This window comes from Anomalospiza imberbis, chromosome 4 (genome assembly GCF_031753505.1).
Source record: "Anomalospiza imberbis isolate Cuckoo-Finch-1a 21T00152 chromosome 4, ASM3175350v1, whole genome shotgun sequence".
NCBI classification, from domain to species: domain Eukaryota; kingdom Metazoa; phylum Chordata; class Aves; order Passeriformes; family Viduidae; genus Anomalospiza; species Anomalospiza imberbis.
In genome coordinates, this window is record NC_089684.1 from 5,463,651 (window position 1) to 5,483,936 (window position 20,286).

Below are 20,286 nucleotides of genomic sequence, written 5' to 3' on the forward strand. Positions count from 1 at the left end.
CAACTTACATCTTCCGGCGTGTCCAAGAGATCACCACTGTGCAAACCTCATGGATGATAGACAAAACAGATGGAAACTGCCTTTCTGATTGGTGTGCATCTACAGCGCTTATTTTCAGTAGTATTAAACATCACATACGCTATCTGAATAATTAATGCATAAAAATGAAATATTTGCATTTTCAGGATGTGCTGAATTGTATATCTAAGGAGATTTTGGTCAAATACTGGCCAAGGCTGCCCAGACAGGACTCGTCTGAACACAGCCCTGAGCCCTGATATTATTAGACCTACCTTTAGCAGGAGGTTGGGTTAGATGACCTCTGGGGGTCCTTTCCAGCCTCAAATACTCTGTGATTTGAGTGAGTGTACATTATGAATGAGTGTACACCAACATGCAATTAGAAGTCTTTATTCCTGCTTTCTGAATAATTGTAGCAGTTGTGGAATAAAGCTATGCTTAATGCTTGAAAAATGACAATTAACAGAAGTTTTCATTTGCTGAAAGACACATTCACCCAGCCCTTCTTATTTAGCTTTGTGCTATCTTAACACTTTCTTATTTTAGAAAAGCTGTTATGTATCAATGGCAATATTTTCTTTTCTTGGTCTTTTACTTTGAGGTTGAAATGTTTGAGGGAGTCCAGTTTTAAAGAAGATGTTAATGAAATGAATATTGGATTGTTATTTGCTTCTGTATTATATGGTCGTTCACAGAATTTATTTTGCCAATTTAAACCAAATTAAGGAAATGACTGAATTTCAGAATATGCAGTATATCAGCAATGTGAAACACCTGAACCAAGCACCTTTTCCTTTGTTTCTGTGGTCTTTGCAGGAATCTATTTTTTTGTTAGCCAGAAAACACGGAGCTCTTTTTCTGTGAAACTGAGTTCTTGCAGAACAGATGTGTTTTTCAAAGAGGAAATTGTCATTTCTGTAGGAACTGGTAATGAATAAATATAATTAGTATCTGAGTGCAGATGAACTTAACAAATAATTTTATTTAAATGGCAGTGTCATTTGTCCTGAGCACTTTTTGAGTGCCTTGGCTGCATTATAAACACTGAGGTAATTTTCCAGTTTTCCCAATGCCAAAGTGTACCAGCAGATTCAAATTAAAAATAAGAAAATTACACTGACTTCAGTCTATTCCAAAAATGGCCTCACTTTTCTAATAAATTACATTTTTTACTAATGTAATGTGAACAAAAATAATTCATATAACCCTTGCAATGCTGATGAATATTGTCAGAGCTACATTTATTCATTTCTAGCAAACTAATGAAATAACAAGAAAATGAGGTTTGCTGACTGTTCCTGAATCTTTTTTTTCCACTTGCTTATGCATTTTACTTTTGCTAATCTGAATCAAGAGATGGAATTTTGAGCTTTGTTTGGTCATTAAAATATTTTCATACTGAAAAGCTTTAGTCATGTTGTAGTCATGTTACTTATTAAGCAAGGTCCATCAAGGGTAAGGTCATACTTGGCCATTTTGAAGCTTAGACTAAAAGTTTAGGCTCAGCTGATGTACATACAAAGAATCATCTCATTGTATAAAAAAAATTTAAGCTAAGGAAAATACATTCATGTACAGAATTGAGAGATTTTTTATTTATGTATGAATCGGAGCTGTAAAAAATTGGAAATTATTATAAGAGGAAAGTTTTGCTGACACTAGTGTAACATAGTTGAAAAAATAGGGAGTTACCACAGTTAATCAATCTGGACTGCCTACTGTTGATAAAGACGCTATTTAGTTTTATTTAATTAAGATACTTCCTCTGGACCATGTTACTAACAGAAAATTAATTTGTTTCACTGAAGTATTTCCTTTCCTTGTATTCATTGAATGGGATATAAAAAGTAAAACTAACTTCTTAAAGGATGATCAGCAAAGCAGTTCAAAAGCTCTTTTCATTGTGCATAGGAAAAGCTGACATCTGAAAATAATGCATTGGTTCCAAATTCAAATTAAAACTCCAAATTCTCAAATGTGTCAGTACTGCATGAATTAAATCTTCCATCTTGATAATCTCAAAAGATTTGATTTCTAATGTCTGAAAAATTGTCTTGATGATACTGAAGGAAAGTATTAAAAATGTGGAATATAAAATAAATGTGTTAAATTAATATTGCAAAATACGGACATTTATAGTGTCTGAAATAGAACGTCATACTTTATCAGTTTTGTCAAAATCAAAGAAGTAAAAAGTTTTTCTAACACTCCAAATCCCCAATTTTTTTTAGTTAAGTAATTTCCATGTCTACAAGTTTATAGTTTTGATGGCAAAGTAATCTGTTAAAAATATAAAATATTTACAGCTACCTTGTATCATAATCTGTCAAGTCTGACAAGTCAAATTTGACAGATTAGCATTCCCTTTATTGGTGTAGGTAGCAGATTGGAATCAGTTGTGATTAATGGGGAGATGAGAACATGGCAAGAATAAAACAAACTGAGATTCACTGTGAAGCTAACATTTAGTGGGAAATACTATGCAACAGATCCTCACTGATGAAAATATGCATTAATCAAAACAATGTCAGAAATAATAATCTAAAACATTGACCTGGTAACAAACATTAAATTGATAGATTGGTTAGGGATCACTAATTTTTATAGACGCAGAAGGATGAGTGTAATTTCAAACTGCTGTATTGTGTAGCAGCCTCTTCTATGAAACAGGAAACTAGTGTGTTTTCTTCCATAATTTGAATTGTAAGAGTATAAAAGATCAGCATAAAGGAGAGGCTTGGGATTAGTACTTGGAGATTGCAGTAAATGTTTGTCATATTAAGGCATTAAGTAGTTTTACAAGACATGCTGACACAGCTCCTTTTCTTGCTATTTCATGTACCACTGATCGGTGGTACATAAGTTGCTTTGATGTATGTTTCCATCTCCAGTGTCTGCAATTCAACTTAATATTCCTCTTTTTTTTCCAATATCATCCAAACGATGGACTTGTTTCCTAAAATGGATGTTTACTTTCCATTAATAACTAAATGACAATGTAACAACTTAATCTTAGGCATTTCTAAATGAAATTAAATTTTATTATTCACTAGTTTCTCCCTAGTATATATGAGAAGCAGTTCCTCCATACATGTACATATATCTATTTCTGCAGTAGAATATGTAAGGAAAAATCTCAGTGTTACTGTAAAAAAAGACCTCATAAAATTGGTACACTCAATGCCTCTATTTTCATTAGTTATTTTACTCTAAGCATAAAATTATACATGTGCTAGTCAAATAAAACTGTGACATTACATTTTAATTCTAGATTTTTTAATCTCTGTTCAAGATACAGATTTTCTACTGAGTTTATATGCAAGAGGAATTCATGATTAGAATCAATTTTTCTAAATTACTGTTTTGTCAAAAACCAGAAATAGACTGGACTTGTTCCATGATGTACATCTGTTGTTTTTTGTTTGGTTTGGTTTTTAGTGTAGTGAAAAATTGGAAATTTTCTTTAGAGCATGCACATTTGGTTGCTTTTGACATCTCAGTCTGGTTATCTGAATATTCCACTTGGTATGCTTACTATGGCATTATAAAATATTTCTTCTCATAAAGAAATAGACTAAGTCCATCTGGTAGCAGACTTGGGGTTACCACAGCTATTTAAAAGTAGTCCAAAGTTAAAAAAAAAAAAAAAAAAAAGGCAAAAGAAAATTCTTTAGAGATAATAAAATGCCAAAGACAAATTTACAACAGGCATCTAAGCCCACTATTCCAGGCAGGGTTCAGTCTGGTGTCTGAACTTAAAAGCAAAATACTGATCTACAAGTAAGAGCCATTTAACTCATGAGTTTAAATGAACAGTTTTGATTATTACCCGTGAATTTCTGTTTGTGTATCAAACCAAGAACAGGCAAAGCTACATGAAATACTACAGATGTAATTTTTTTCATTGTCCATATTCTATACTTGAGTATGCTGATGCAGTGTTGTGTTGACCATCTGGTGCAAAAGGCGAGAAGTTGCTTAGTGGTCTTCAGTAGTGTATTTTCAATGAATAATCAAAACATTACAAAATTGCTAGATGAAGGATAGGAAATAATGTAGGAACATTATTTGACTGGCAAGTCATAAAAAGGGATTTTCCTTTATTGCTTTTACTTTCTATTCCAGTAGTTTGGGAGATAACTTTGTGAGACTAAGCCAAATACAGCTTTAAGTCAGAATGATTCATTCACTGTAAGTCTCTTAGAAGGTGAGATAATAGAAAAAGCTCTGTCAGCAAAACTGAATCCAAAAGCCCAGCAAAATCAATTGCCTGTGTATTGATCTTGGTAGTACAGGGAATGCAGTCCTCTCCAGAACTGCCAGCAGCAGGGAATTTGCAGGTTTAGTGCTCAGTTTCATATTGTTTGCTGCCCTCTGCAGTTGAAGCTGTAAATTAAAGTGGACTTGGCTACGTGGAATTAGCATGACATACTTTGTAACAGTCTCATTTTATTTCCTACCAGAGAAGAAATGAAAACTTAGAAACTAGATAAAATGCATTATTTATAGCTTTTTCCTTACCAGCAGAAACACAAGGGTTTTTAAGTTTGCAGGTAATTGCAAGAGTATTTGAAGTTGAAAAGGGGGGCAACTCCCACATTTTTATCTCCTTGTCTTCCTCAGGAGAGCCCAGTTGATCTGTCAGTGTGTTCTGCCTCCCTGCAAGGAGGGAAATGGTTCCATCTCATTGTAGGTCTGGGGCTGTTGCTCTTCTAGGCACCTTGAGGCTCACAGGGTAATGTAGGCCAGGGCTTCTAGGGCGAAAACATCCACAATTCCAACCCTATATGCATTTAAATTTATTTATTTACTTATTTATTTGTTTATTTAGTGTAAATACACCCATTTTTTGATATCAACATTTCTGTGAAAATTAATTTTTTATATAATATAAAGGTAAAAACATGCAATATTTCAACATACAGTAACTTAGTTTGGAGAAAGGATGGAAATAATTGTTTAGTAATGTCTTCTCAGATTATTCACATGCAAATTGTGGATTTTTTTTAAAAAAAAAGCAAAAAACCCTCTAAATATGGCAAGCATTTCCTGTAATGGGAATCAAGTTGACATACAGCAAAGTTATGTTCTGTGTTTTGCATCTGTAATTTTTTGCCCTCATGCAGTCTTATCTCTATAGAAGAGAATCCTGTGGTTTTTTCTTAAATTAGTCATAGTCTCTGTTAGATTCACACATTTTTAGTAGTCAGTTCATGAAACTAATTTCAGTAGTGTTTTTCTACCAAATACTTGGGTGTCTATAGTTGAGTTCAAGCACTTGTCATCAGTACTGCTGAGGTGCAGCTGTGGCTGGTGGAAATGTAAGGGCAAAACTCCAGAGGAGCTTCCCTTCCTAACCCTTCTGTGGAGCACAGCAAGATTTCCATCAGTGGCATTCGCTTCCCTCTGCATTCACAGGAGTACTGCTTCCCTTACTTGAAAGGGCATTGTGAAGATAAGTGTATAAAACAGCCGGGGTCCAGATATTGCATGAACATCTCATAGATGTGTGAGCACCAAGGTAGTTCTGAAGGGTTGTTGACCTTTCAATAGAGCAGATGTGGCAGGCTGTCCCAGTAACACCAAAAGCAGCAAGAAAAGTGCTGTAAAATGTTTAATTACCTGAAATGATCAAGAGCACAGTCTTATCTCTTGCAGAAAACAGAAATGGCTCTGTGTGTGATTACTCCGGTCTATTGGTGGCAGTTTGGAGGAAAAAGTGTTGCATACTTGATCACCTGTGTCATTCTTTATGCAGGACCCTGTCTTGTTTGATAATTGCTTTCTAGGGCACACCATAATTAGTGTCTAGGTTCTGATCATTACAGTTATGGAGAAGCAAATTTTAAATTCAGAAATGTCTTTAACAAGAGGATTTCTCTGTTTCAGAGATCTTTAAGCCAACAGTTCACTGTAATTCTGTGCTGCATGAAAGCCTACATCAGATGCTACAAAGAAGCTGAAGCTATTTAGAAAGTAATTAATGCAGCCAAGTTTACAGTTTATTAGATATCCCATTGAGAGCTGTACTGTTTTGCACCACCATGTTTTCATGCTGCTTGAATAAATCTGTCAATTATTCTTCTGTTCACTGAAGAATTTCCGTAATACTATCTTCAATTGCTACTTTATCCCTTGGCTGGGAGAATTTTCAGATGAAAACAATGTATTCCACTGTCGAAAAAATGCTGCATTATGTCAACAAGGCTATGCAAGATAAAGCATTTCACAGTACTGCTGAAACAAATATTATGGAATGCATAATTTTTTTGTTCCCTGTGTTTTGACCATAGGATTTAAAATATACCAGTTCCTTTTCATATGCTGAAGTGGCTTTTTAACATAGTGATGCTTGCATGATGCATATTCCTTATCTCTGCTCAGTGCTTGCTTCAAGACATCAAGATTCAGAATTAACATGCTTTGTCAGGAGACAAAGAATGACCAAAAGCAATACAGATATAGTTGTGTCTTTATTGGGCAATTTCCTGCCTATGCTGGAGAAGACAATCATTTAAACCATCTTCCTAACGAGGAATCTTTAGCAGCATTAAATGTAATTAACTAACGCAATGATGTTAAAGAAAAGGTCAAAGAGCCCTCTTAGCTTTAGGAGTGTAATTTTAAAATGTTTAACATCTTCCAATCCTTGGAAGAACATCAACAAAAAGAAAAGTATTAAAGCTACCAGTGAATGACAGCTCTTGAACACAAATATTCTCTATCTTAATACCATCTTCATTCTTTGATTTTATTCCATTTCTTTCCCCGTATTTGTTTTATGTCTGTGTGTTTGTTGTTAAAGTGACATAGCATTTCTAGCACTTTGCTCAGTGTGTGCCTTTTCCTTCCCTTTTCCTTCACAACTGCTCCAGACTGATCGCATAAACCCAGATGACATAGATTTAGAAAACGAACCCTGGTATAAATTCTTTTCAGAGCTGGAGTTTGGACGTCCGGTAAGTGAGGACAGAATATTGATATTTCCACTTTAGGAAAAAATATTTTTAGGGTGAGGAATTTAAATTACCAAATTCAGCAAGTATAAGCCAGTAAATTTTTTTTTTTTTTGAGGAAGGGCAGTAAAGTCCCATGAATATAAGTATTTTTTTCAAATAGACTCTTAACTTGCTAGACTAGTTATAGTAATAGCTTTAATAAGGAGTATGTACTAGATAAATAGTATTGTGTAAGTATTTAATAACAAGACAAATTCCATGATAAACAGGGATGTTAGCTGGTTTCCCTAAACTTTTTGCATTTGGCTGGATTATTTTTGAACAATCTTCTAGAACAGAAAAATGTGACAATTTGCATTAGGGAAGCTAAGTTACAGATCATATATTTTACTTGAAGGACTATATCTAAATTTAAATGTATGAAGCCAGAAACAAATTTATTGTAGCAGGAAATCCTGAGATTTTTTTTTCCTTTTTTTCATCTCCTATATGCATACATGCAAAATATGTATTTTGTACGTGAACAATGAGATATGGGTTTGCTCTGTTTTCAAGCTGGACACCTGTTTGAATGGACAGACTTCAGTTCTGCTCCAGTTTTCACAAATAGCCATTGCCCTGAAAAAGGGCTCTGGCAAACAGCTGCTGGTTCAGATCTGCTGCCAGCACTTAAATTTAAAATTATAAATCTGAAGAGTTCCATCAGGCCAAAACACCTAAAAATCTCAAATTTCCCCCTTTGATTTCTTAAGCACTTGCATTTCTTCTGCAAATGCCTTAGGCTTAATTGTATCTAAGCACACCTAAGGCTGTTTGTATATTTTTTACAATGGCAAAATAGTAACACTGTCCTTGAGGCAAGACTGAGAACTAGGTTTCATTTCCTCCCTGCACAATGCCTTAACAACTAGGTTGGATATGCACCTGCTCTTGCTTTTGCACACTCCCTCTCTGGCTCCACAGAGCTCACATTCTTTCCTGTACACTCTAACATCTTGAGGAAAAAGGATAGCAAATGTCTTCATCCCAGAAGAGTGTCTAAGAGGATAGTCGGAATATCCAGAGAGGCGGAAAATTAAAAGAAGTTAAAATCCCCTTAGAAAAAGGAGGGAAGTAAAACTAAGCACTCCCTCAGTCATTTTAAGCATTCTCATATCTCCCCAGGATCCTCCCCGAGATTTTTTGAGTTTAAAAAGCAGAAGCCACAGGCCACAGACAGGAAATCTAAAGTAGACATGAGCTTGAGAGTATCAGTATTTAAAATATCCCCATTCTTTTCTTTCCCTGTCAGCCAGCAATTCTCTGGAGGCCTATCAGAATTTTAATTGGTGACATGCCAGGCTACATGAGGAGCCTGAGCACTTGACACAGGGCTTTGGAGGACACCCTGGAACCAGGCACCTTAGTCCCTTTCTGTAGCTAGCCATAAGCCGAAATCAAAACTCCCTGCTGCTTCGGGGAGAGCAGAAGTGAAAGCAAATAATATACACTTTTTTAAAACCTTAATGCTTTAATCATAGCACTTTAAAAATAACCCATTGAATATCCTGTGAAAATAAAAAAAAAAAAAAAAAGGTAAATATATCTGGGATAATTTCTTGTGCAGTGGTCTATAATGTTATCACATTGTCGTGCATTACTTTTTATCTCCATTATCCTGCCATTCAAGTGGTATTATCATTTCTCCCTCTAGTTGGGCAGAAACAATACAGATAAATTCTTCTGATTAACCATATCTCAACAATATTTTACTGATAACAATAACTAAGATAAAATATATTGACATTCCTCCAAGAGAGCATAACTGTGATGCTTTAGACTTTTCTCTCTCAGTGTTACAAACTGCTAGCTGTTTATTCAACCATTCCAGTTGTAAATTTTACCACCTAAAGTTACTAACATTTTGTTAAGATATTTTTAAAATAACACATTTATCCTTCCATTCTACCCATGTATGTCACTCTTTGTATCTGACACTGTCAACACTTAATTTCTAACTGTGTCACCTTTTCCATATGTTTCATTCCTTGCTGCCATTGATTCTACTCCATTTCATCTCTACACTTCTGCTTTTATGATGCAGCCACCTAAAAAGCTTTTGGACTATGTTCAAGACAGTTCTTCTGGTGTTTCCAATGAGGTAAATGAATGGTTCTTTTTCAGATGATTCTCTTGGGAAGAAGGGTTGGAATGCTCACCATTTATGTCTTAGGTTTGTTAAAATTTAGTGGTTTCCTTCTGATAGCAGTGAGACATTTCTAATTCACAATCATTGTATCTTTGTCTTCATATCTTTCCAGATCACTAGTGCACTTGGATGTTGATCTTATTATCCTAGGAACTGTGAGTCCTTATACCCAAAAGTTCTCAGAGATTAACACCCAGAATTACACAACACTCCATACGTTTCTAACTCTTTGACAAATTCCCACTTTTCAGAGTTGGGCAAGTGCATTGTCCAATTAATCCATCAGCACAGTATATTTTTTTATTAAAATACCTGACTGCAAATTCTATGTGTCAAGTGAAAGCCTTTGTGGCTAAGCTGTCATTTCTCCAATTAAGTATTTATGACTAAGGTTGCTCATCAGGTAAAACAGCAATTAATAGTACTTTTGTAATTTATAACTCAGGATTGACAGTTGCTGTCAGTACTCCAAATAAAATTCATCAAGGTCAGGTAGTGGGCTGGCATTGTCCTACTCTGAGTGGGAGAGATTCAGGCTTTCATTCCTTCTCCACTCCCTCCCCATTTTTACAGCGTTAGGGCAAAAGTCAGTGAATCCTTTACTGGCAGCTTTGCTCCATATGGTGGCTTTACTTCATCCATATTTGTGATTCACTCTCATCTTCTGTAGTTTCTCCAAACGTTAAGCTCAAATTGTGGTCTTAAATTGTTAATTGTTTGCAATTTACTCTGATTTGATTTTAAGCTCTCTGTGTATCTTGAAAAACCTCATAGTTGTGAAATTTGGGCCCAGTTCTCTGAAACATAAAGCTTGTAGGCCTTTTCTAATTCCTGTTGGTTTTCAGTATATCAAGGAAGACAATTTAAAAGCCCTAACATGACTTTGCAATATTCCCATGTTCAGTAGGTCGGGGTAAAATGGTTATTAAGTAACACTGGTTTTCTCTTTGATTAATTTACAAAGAAGTCCTCTCTTTAATTTTGAAATTTTAACAATCTTTAAATATGATAAATCATGTTCAAAAACGACAGCAACTTAATACTTCTCCGGAGGAGGAGACTATTCAAAATAACTTGATAAAGTATTATAACCATCATGCAAACAAGCCTATTTGTTATTTTCCTTTTACTTTTGCCTACTTTCCCTAGCTCCGTTTTTTAGTCAGCATTAAAGCCTTGATGCATAAAAACAGCTAAAATACAGGCTTAGTTCTAAATATAGATCTCATTTTTTTAGTAAAAGCAAAGTATTCAAAAAAGACTGTATTTGGTAGTTTGGAGTTGTCATCTCCAATATCTAATTTTTTTTCAAGTGGCCTTTATTCATCTAGAGCAGTGTTGAATGTTGTGGAAGATGGCTAATTATCTCTGGAGATGGAAGAGATGTGTTCAGTTGGGCCATCTAAAAGAGGGTCAATAAATGCCCAAGAGATGACAGGACAGCTGCAAACAGTAAAACAAGCAATAAAAAACAACCACACACAGTGTTTACTTTCACCTTTCCTCTCTATGACACATCAGTTAAGCTCTACCTATGGAGAGAAGGTATAAACTCCACACAATCTATAAAATAATACATGCCTGTAGTAAAAATCAGTGTTGTAGAATGGGCAATGTACAGGATCTCTCATATAGAAAAAACTTCAAAGCCAGCGTCAAATAAAGGATAAAAGGGCAAGTTACATTCAAGGTGATAAGATAATCATAAAGGATGAAAAGCAAAAGCCACTAAGCCAGCAGTCAATTTTGGCATGATATGCACTTCTAGCCATCTGTGTATGGCCTGGGGAGTGCTGTGGATGAGGAAGTTCCCTCTGGTGTGATTTCCACTGTGTGATTTACCCACAGCCTTCCATAGGAGACGCTGAGGATCTGCTCCACCCTTGGGAGTGACATCATGGTCTGTACAGGCATGGAGCTAGTACAGGTGGTGGGAAGCAGTCACTGCCTCAGGAGCCTTTGGCCACTGTCACCTCCCAGGTGGTCGGTGGTTGCTAGTTGAAGTGGTTGGCAACAGCTCTGAGAGATCACCTGTGCTCCCGAGTTTCCCTCCTGGCTGGTTCCAGACCGTGGCAGTGACTGGTCAAGAGAAGAGAGATGGTTGTGGCCAGTTTTGAAATGGGACTCAAATGTTTTCCGGGACAGGCTGAACGTGTGTTTTACAGGTAGTGCAGGGAAGCACACAGACCTGAGGCCTTTGCTTACTGTGGTTATACTGGCTGTTGATGTGCGCGACGCTGTGTCTGTCTGGCTTCTATGGTTTTATTGCAGACAGATCTCATAGTACTGGATATATATCTTACAATCATTCCATTTGGAGAGAGATGGGAGAACCACAAAGTACTTTTAAGCCTTCAGAGAGTGTAAAGAAAAACTTGAAAATATGAACTATGTGAACATTTGGAATTATCTTAGCTCAGGTTTTAGATAACATTTGTTTCATATTGTGGCATGTTTGTGTGGCTTTCCCCACCCCACAGTCCTAAAAAATCTGTTCCCAAATATTCTAAGATTACTGGTGACTTCTGGAGGTGTACCTAAGTGTCAGTTAACAAATCGGGTGAAGTTCTGTTCATGAACTTGCAAATCAAATAACTGGGAAAAAAAAAAAATCCAACAAAAGAAAGGACTTGTACAGCCCGTGAGCGCCATTACTTCGGCAGTCCTTCAGGACAAAGATTTTTCCATGCAGGGAAAAAGCCAAGAAGGGTCTCTGTATATAAAGGGGAAAAAAAAAATTCCTGCACCTTAGAAACCTGTATGATAGTTCTATTTCCAGTTCATTGAGTTATGGAAAGCTGAAATGACATGCCAGGAGCTTGAAAGAAGTTTAATTCTTGAACCTGACTGCTTTGTACCCATGAAGAAATACCCCAGGAACCATGCAGTTCATTCTTGATTCATACCTGGTTACCAGAACTGTAATATTACTTAATTCTGACTGAAAGCTTGAAATGGTTGGTTTAAAATCAGTAGTCATTTAAGGCTGACTTTGTATTAATAATACAGTTATGGAAGTTCCATCTCCCAGTGTTCATGCAGTAGCTACATCTGTAACTCCATAAGCAAAGACTAATTTTCTGTGATGAGAACTGTTCTTACCAGGATTATAAGGTATATAAGGCCAGTTGCTGACCACAAACATCATGGGATTGACAAAGGTTTCTGGCTATTATTGATTGTGGGATTTTGGTGAGTAATTGAGGGATGAAGAGAAGCTTTGCAGACCTCACATGTACAAAAAGGAATAATTTTCAGATTTTTCTGGTTTTATAATAAAGATTTGTTTCAGCTGTCGTGTCTGGTTTTGAAAAGTATATATAAAAGCATGATTTGGGATCATTACTTAGCAGTGCTTTAAAGGAAAAAAAATTACTGAAGTAGAATAGGCAATGAAATCTAGCGATGGTTTTAAGAACTGCATCAATTATTCTCATTAAATGTTGCTGTGTCTGTGATGGAGTGCTCAGGATGTTAATTATCGTGGGCTGTTGTTAAAGAATTTGCTACAGAGTAACAAGGAGTCATCAAAAATGATAAAAATTGTCACTCTTTTTTCAATTACAAACATAACAATCTATGTGTTTGTTTTCATAGGCTTCCTTATATCATCACTATTCAACAGACAGAGGCCTGGACAGGCCCTCCAGGTAAAAAATACTGTCTATACTTCAGCAAACACACATTATCCAGCCTGAGGGTCTTCTCCGGGACCTGAAATCAGCAGATTTTGTGAAGAGTCAGATTTTAACATTCACCTTGTGAGCTATTGGCAAATTAGATGCTTGGAGAGAGTGTTGATTTTTGATACTGATGTGTAGATTTTATTTTAGTTTTACAAGGACTTAGTGTTTGCATTTAAATTAACCACACTGTGTTCTGGGTCTTTCCACTAATATCCCTGAGCTTCTCTCTCAACAGAAGTGATTTATTCTTTACCCTTACTACCTGAAGCATATTCAGTGCTGTTTTCATAAGCATGATGCCTTGACTGTTCTCAGTCTCTGTCTTTTTCATATTTTTGCACCTAAACTCTAGTTCCAAAAAATAGTCTAAAAGAACTCAATGCATTTATTTCAAAGAAAATGGCATAGTAATGTTGTGTAAAACTTTAAAACAATCAGGTTAGGAACAAATTAATCTTTTCACTGGGAAATAGGCTGTAAGATGTGTGAGACCAGTGCTTCTTCCCTTTATGTGGTTTTTCATGTATTTATTTTGCATTTTTTATCTATAAGCCAATAATATAATTATGACCTTACTTCTTAAATTCCTGAATTCTGATCTCAGAATCAGACTGATACTGATACTGCTTTTTTCTGTAGTTCTGCAAGTACTGCAAGTGACTACAGAAAGCGAAGGAAGTCAGAGCCTGCTGTAAGTCACCAGAGGGCACACAGTGATCAGAACGCCAACAGACCTAACCTGGGCCATACAGACACACAGGGCTCATCTTCCACCCTTAGGAAGCCTTTAACTAGCTCATCTCCTTCTTCTCCATCAAGAGCAAAAGGTAAGAGAGCACATTAGTTAGCAGAAAACTACTGATGATGTGTTGTACTCTTATGTTGGTAGCAGCAGCCTCCTGGCTCGGTGCATTGCCCCAGAATGCAACAGCTTTGGTTCTTTGGTGAAAGGCTGACTTGTTTATTCTCACAGGTGTAATTTTCAGCTGAAAAGCTGGACTTGTAACAAGGATTTTCCAGTTTCAACTGCTTGTTCTAGCAAAAGAGAACTGACTAAAAGAAGACTATGAATTCTACCACAACATATAAACCCTAAAATTTTTATTAACTCTACTTCTCTCTTACTGGATTATTGTGATTTTAAAACTAGTTTTATTATATTGAGAAAGTAAATTGAGACAAATAACCTGTAAGATTAAATATGTGTGTCCAGGATAGTAGACCTTTTAAATCAATAGCTGATGTCTTAGCTGTCAGTTATCAGGACCTAATTTAATCAAGAAAGCATCCATAATCTGATTTTTTACTTTCTAAATCCTTGGAAGTATTTAGTACAGCTGACGCAATCTAATTAGCTTATTTTTGTAAGTAACTCACCATCCTATTACTGTTTTCCACATCTCTCCAAGAGATCACAGAGTCAGTTCATTTGAGTTTTGGATGTTTGAGTTTTTTCTAGAAGGGACAAAAAGCTTCCAGTAAAACATAAAATAAAATAATATATAGAATAATACTGCATACAGTATGTCTCCTTCTGTTCAAATTATTATTGTTATTATTCTCTTAATTGCTCTATTTTGTAGCTATACCAATCAGTAAACTTCTGTAACAGTAAATTCTCAGTGAAAAGAATATAATATCCAGACTGCAACAGAAGGTGTCAAAGAAAAGCAGTGAGGAACATTGAGAGTGAGGTAGCTGAAAAGCAAATGTATTTAAAATGTTAAAGTGTTATAGCAGTAATTTTAAAAGTGGATTAACTCATCCATTTGGCTTACCAGGCCAGGCAGTAAAAAGTTGATAAATTCCACTTGACTGCATGTGCCTTTGACTCCACCACCAATAACAAGCACTAAGAATGACTTCAACACTTCCTGTGTTTGAAAATCCTTTCATTAAGAATATCTTCCACAGCCAATTAGCTTTCAGAAGGTGACACTGTTCTCTCCCAGCATTATGACCCCTGTAGAACGTTAATTTTTCTTGAAATTATCCAATTTGTTAAAGAAGGAGCACATTATACACTGTTTGATCAGCATGAATTTTGAACTCAAGTGTTTCAGTTTCAGGTCTAGATTCATTTTTTTTTAGAAAGCAGACTGAGCTGTTTGAAGCACCCTTCCTGAGGTGAATGTTGCCTCTTGAGACTATTTTTGAAAGTTCAGTACAATTATGAAAGACCACCGTTCCAAATTTGTCCCATAGTGTCTTCTAGATCTACCATGAACATAAAAATATGTCTTAAAGCTTGAAAACTCAGGCCTTTGTTATGGAAATCAATCTAAGGGTTATTTTTACTTCTACCTTGTGGTTGGGCTCAGTAAACTGATACACCTTCCTTTACACTTGCATAGCACTTTCTGAGCTGCCTTGTTCTGCCCTGCATAAGCTGTACAAAACACTGCTCCCTTCAGTGCTATCACACAGGGAAGGAGCAGGCTACCTCTGAATGACTTGGAGAAATTTCCTATTTGATCTGATACAAAGATTTATCTTTATTTTAACTATCTTAGAATATGTGGATGCTGTGAACTCTGAGCATTATACAGGTTAAAAATCATAAACAACCTTTTTAGAATGCCCAGGTGGAAAAGTCAGTATTACCCTGAGGTCTAGATTTGTTGTGTGGCTTCATCTTTATATCCTTTGCAGCTTTTATTGTCTGTTGACCTGCTTAAAAATCCCAATTAATCCCCAATTAATGCCTGATTTCTTATGTTGCTTTGATGGCAGGGGTTGTAGACGACATAACATCTCCATAATTAATAAGGAATTCTTTTTGTTGTTCAGATTACCATGAGTGCATTTTTGCAGCTGGAAAATAACTTAATTATTAGCTCTGCTGTCCTAGGCTGTAACAAACTATGTACTGACCTAAGTTGATAGATGCACTAATTGCTCTCTCTTTTCTAGTCTTTCTAATACTTACTGATGCTAATTCCAACTTTCTGAATCTTTTAATTTCTGGCAATGTCTCTTTTTTACCATGCTGCTCTATGGATTATAAAGGTGGGGATATTAGCAAAGTATATCCATCCCTTATAAGTTACTCAGTGCACAACCACAACACCTCAAATGAATTAGATTACTGTAGCACTTCCCGACAACATTTAGCTGTTCCAAATGATTCAAGAAGGGCAACCAGCTACAAGAATGGCTGGCAAATGACTCGCCAAAATGCAGAAGTCTGGAGTAGCACAGAGGAAGCTGCTTCTCCAAAGAGGAAATCTCGTAGCTGCGATGACCTGTTAACAGATGATCACGACAGCTATCCTGATGCACAGGCCAAGGCTGAAAGCATGGGCTCTCTGTTATGTGAGGAGGACTCCAAAGAAATTTGCTCAATGAACTGGAACTCCCCATACATTGAGGGCCGTGGTAGTGGTAGATCAAGAGTTCGTCACAGATCTGCACATGATGCTCCAGGTTTCCTGAAGATGTACAAAAAGATGCACCGCATCAATCGTAAGGACTTGATGAATTCTGAGGTGATTTGTTCTGTCAAGTCCAGAATACTGCAATATGAAAAAGAACAGCACAAAGGTATTCTTCAAGGCTGGAGAGAGTCTTCTACTGAGGAGGTACCCAGAGACATGGTGCCAACCAGAATATCTGAATTTGAAAAGTTAATTCAGAAGTCAAAATCAATGCCGAACCTTGGTGATGACATGTTGTCAACTGTTACATTAGAGCCTCCTAAGAATGGCTTGTGTCCAAAGAGGCGATTTTCTATTGAATCCCTGCTGGAAGAAGAAACTCCAGTCAGACATCCCTCTCAGGTACAACGGAGCTACAAGTCTAAAACCCTGGTGCCAATTCATATTGAAGTGACCAGTGATGAGCCACAACGATCACATATAGATTTTTCAGACAGCGATCAAGACGGAGTGGTTTCTGATCTCAGTGACTTTATCCAGATAGAGGGTTCATCCTTTTGTAGTGAAAGTGACTTTGATCATTTTTCCTTCACTTCATCTGAAAGCTTTTATGGATCAGGCCATCACCACCACCACCATCACCACCACCATAGGCATCTCATCAGCTCCTGCAAAGGGCGATGCCCAGCATCCTACACCCGCTTCACCACCATGCTAAAACATGAAAGGGCTAAGCAAGAAACCACTGAAGATCCAAGGAGACAGGAAGCAGAATCCGGCCTGTCTAAGATAGCATTCCTCGTCAGTCCAGTGCCTTTCCGGAGGAAAAAAAGTGCAGCTCCTAAAAAACAAACTGAAAAGAAAAAATGCAAGTCATCAGTGTTTGAAGCACTAGATTCTGCACTTAAAGACATCTGTGACCAAATTAAAGCTGAAAAAAGGCGGGGAAGCTTGCCCGACAACAGTATATTACACAGACTTATTACTGAGCTGCTTCCAGACATTCCAGAAAGGAATTCATCTCTTAAAGCTCTGAAAAAGAGTCCCACGCACCAGCCTTTTCATCCACTGCCTCAAGATGGTGCTATCCATTGTCCACTGTACCAGAATGATTGTGGAAGATTACCTCTTAGTGCCTCTTTTCCAGACATGGATGCAACTAACAACAATGATAGTGCACTGTGTTTCCAAGGTGGATTAACTTTCTTCCTCTATCCTTGTGATTGACTTATCCAACCTTACTCCCTGTGTTTCCCACCCTTTCTCATTCCACTTTGTGTCATCCATAAGAAGCTCTCATACCACAGAATTGTTAGCGAAGGACATAATTTTCACATACGTGTTGAGGATAGATAAATTTGCTGTCTATTCACAAAATACAGTAATCAGGACAACTGAAGTAGCAGCACATTTCAACTAATTGAAACTAAATTAGTTCTATAAATTATAATGATGTTACTAAGCAGTGAATTCATGCATCATAAGATGCTGGTGAAACTGAAAACAGTATGCAGATAACCTTTCTTTATCACTAAGGAAAAAAGAATGTGAATCTAAAATGTGTTTTACGATATAATTTTGTTAAATCTAAGTGATAAAAGTGCTGTTAATTCTGCCAGTATAATAGAAAGTCAATTCTGTTTTCTTAAGAATACACTACTTTGTGTTACTTTTTGTGAATAGATGTTAAGGTCATTTTAGGAAGTTTCCATTTCCACTGTTCAAACAATTTCCAATTTCTGTGGCAGCAAAACTAAATCTTTCCATAGAATTTCAAAATGTCTATGAAATTTTGAGAAATACCCTGTTTTCTTAGAAGGGAATTTCTCAATAATCAAAACTTGAATGAAATTGTCAGGCTAAGTATGACCAATCTGTTTTTAAAGTTACTGTTTTGAGTTGTTTGTTGCTCTGCTTCTTTTTTTTGATTTTTCTTTTATTTTAATCAAAAAAAGAAAAAATTACTTATAAGATATTCTTGAAATCAGAAATGGATGTAAGAGACAATGTCTTTAATATAGAAATTGTGCAATATTTAATCAGACCCATTTGATCCTTATTCTCACATATTTTGGTGTAACTTTTGCAAGTAGCACAATAATAAATATGTATTTCAAGAGACATCAGAATTGAAGATACTACCACCATCTTTTCTTAACTAGCTGTAATAGACATCTTTAGAAAAGAAAATTTGGTAAAAAACAGCTATAAAACACAGTTCAGAATCGAATTAGTCATACTCGAGGCCTGATCATAATTAACCATGGCAGACAGTACTACATGATGAGACTGAAGTTGCTGAAAAATGTGTTTTTCATATATTGTAGTTGCTAAATGAGATTTTTCCAGTCTGTGAAAATAAGCAAATCCATAGTATAAAGTAAACGTGGATTTCTAATAGCTCTTGCAGCTATGAAGGAGCCTGGCATGAGGAAAGCAATACACTCTGTCAACATTAATATCCCTAAAGTAGCATGGAGAATGAGTGAAGCAGAATATTCCATTAGTTTCCATCAGCACCAGTCATGGCTGAGCTCTACTTCTAATCAAGTTTTCATGTTTTGTTGGATCTGTGTGTGTCTCTTATAGCCACACAGAGACCTGAAGGTCATAGCAGATGATTGAAAACTAGCAGTATTGACAGCATAAGGAACTGTAGAAAAAAGAAAGCTTCTGCATTTTCACTCCTTTTCAATATCCTTCTCTTACTGCTAGAAATTTAAGGGAAAAAAAATAGATGTGTTTGGAGTCATTCATTGTATCTTTAGGTTTATGCAGTAGGTGTTCATCCTCATTCAGGAGCACATACCATATCAAAAAAGCTGTCCAGAACTGGGGCTGTGAAATACTTACCTGGAATGACATGCTTACAAACAATGGTATAAATAATAAAATTATCTCTTTACCTCAATTTTATTTATCAATAGCCACAAGTTTTTGTGGCTTAGTCAACAACCAGTTAGAATGGATGAGATGCTTTTAGTTGTTTTCTTTGTTCCACTTGTATTTCTTTAGAAATTTATGAGCTTGGTAACAGTAGATTGTGGGAATGAAGTCAAAGAAAGACAAACAAAAATCACATTTTGACAAGAAAGTACCACTGTGGTAGTAGGAGACTAAAACAGTACTTCTCAGAAGTTGAGAGACAGTTCATTAAATATTTATATTTTTATTTCACATTTTCAACTTGCAGAGCTATAGAGTGTATAAGATTTTGATTTTATCCTTATCTAAACATGAGAAAATATTCACCATCCTGTAATAAACATTGGTAAACTGTGCTTTAGAAAAGTCTGCCACATAGATTGGTGAGTAATAGGACTTGTATTCCATCTCTTAAAACAGAGTTGTTTTTATCAAGTAACATCCTTTTAAATTCCCTTGTGCTGCCTAACATGTGCCCCTGGTAAAGTAGAAATGCACTTCAGATCACTTAGGAGGAAACTATGTTTCTTCACATTTTCTCATTGAAGCATGCTGGAATCCTGTGTTGTGCATGTAATTATGTGTTTACATTGCTGGCATTCCAAAACAATGTCATGCAACCTGATGGAGTCCAAGTACTGCTGTCATGTCTTCCACTTGGCCAGCAGGGGAGCATCCCTTTTCACAGTGAGGCATAAATGATCCTCATAGAGTTTCTTCTGCTCTGGATCAGAGGACAGCTTTGGCCTTTGCTTAAAGTTAGTTTGTTTTTTTTTTTTTTCCTTTAAAGGTGCTCTTAACCATCATGTCACATGCTTTTCTTTCTGTTAAATGTAAAATAATAGATTTCAATATATTTTCACCCCCCCTGAATGAAAGCAAGTAGCATCACAGATTTGAATGGTTTTGTTTATCGTAGTTTCACATAATTTCTGTTTTCAGTAGACCAGGAGTCTCCTGGAAGCTATTCTTCTGCTTTCACTGATGTGGGACGATGTACTCCAAGGGAGAGAAGAGGAACTACAGACAAAGAGGTAGTGAAACAACAATAAATAACACAGCAATACCCATATGGAAAAGTGGTAACATATTTGAGACAAGATTTGTCTTGGTTTTAAGACTATATAAAG

The 20,286-nt window shown here is 36.2% G+C and overlaps 1 protein-coding gene across 46 annotated transcripts in view; it reads left to right on the forward strand.

The window, feature by feature from the left end:
• Window positions 1-20,286, forward strand: part of SORBS2 (sorbin and SH3 domain containing 2) — a 142,919-nt gene that overhangs the window by 102,145 nt on the left and 20,488 nt on the right. For 19 of the 46 annotated variants that reach the window (XR_010998032.1, XM_068186879.1, XM_068186878.1 and 16 more), the window contains 6 exons: window positions 6,897-6,980; window positions 9,064-9,120; window positions 12,766-12,818; window positions 13,494-13,681; window positions 15,864-17,423; window positions 20,099-20,190. Coding sequence is in view for 45 of the 46 variants with exons in the window: in XM_068186879.1 (XP_068042980.1) it covers window positions 6,897-6,980; window positions 9,064-9,120; window positions 12,766-12,818; window positions 13,494-13,681; window positions 15,864-17,423; window positions 20,099-20,190 (2,034 nt within the window). In the remaining variant the exon portion in view is untranslated. The remainder of the gene's footprint in view (window positions 1-6,896; window positions 6,981-9,063; window positions 9,121-12,765; window positions 12,819-13,493; window positions 13,682-15,863; window positions 17,424-20,098; window positions 20,191-20,286) is intronic. The other 27 variants (XM_068186900.1, XM_068186903.1, XM_068186907.1 and 24 more) reach the window with 8 other exon arrangements.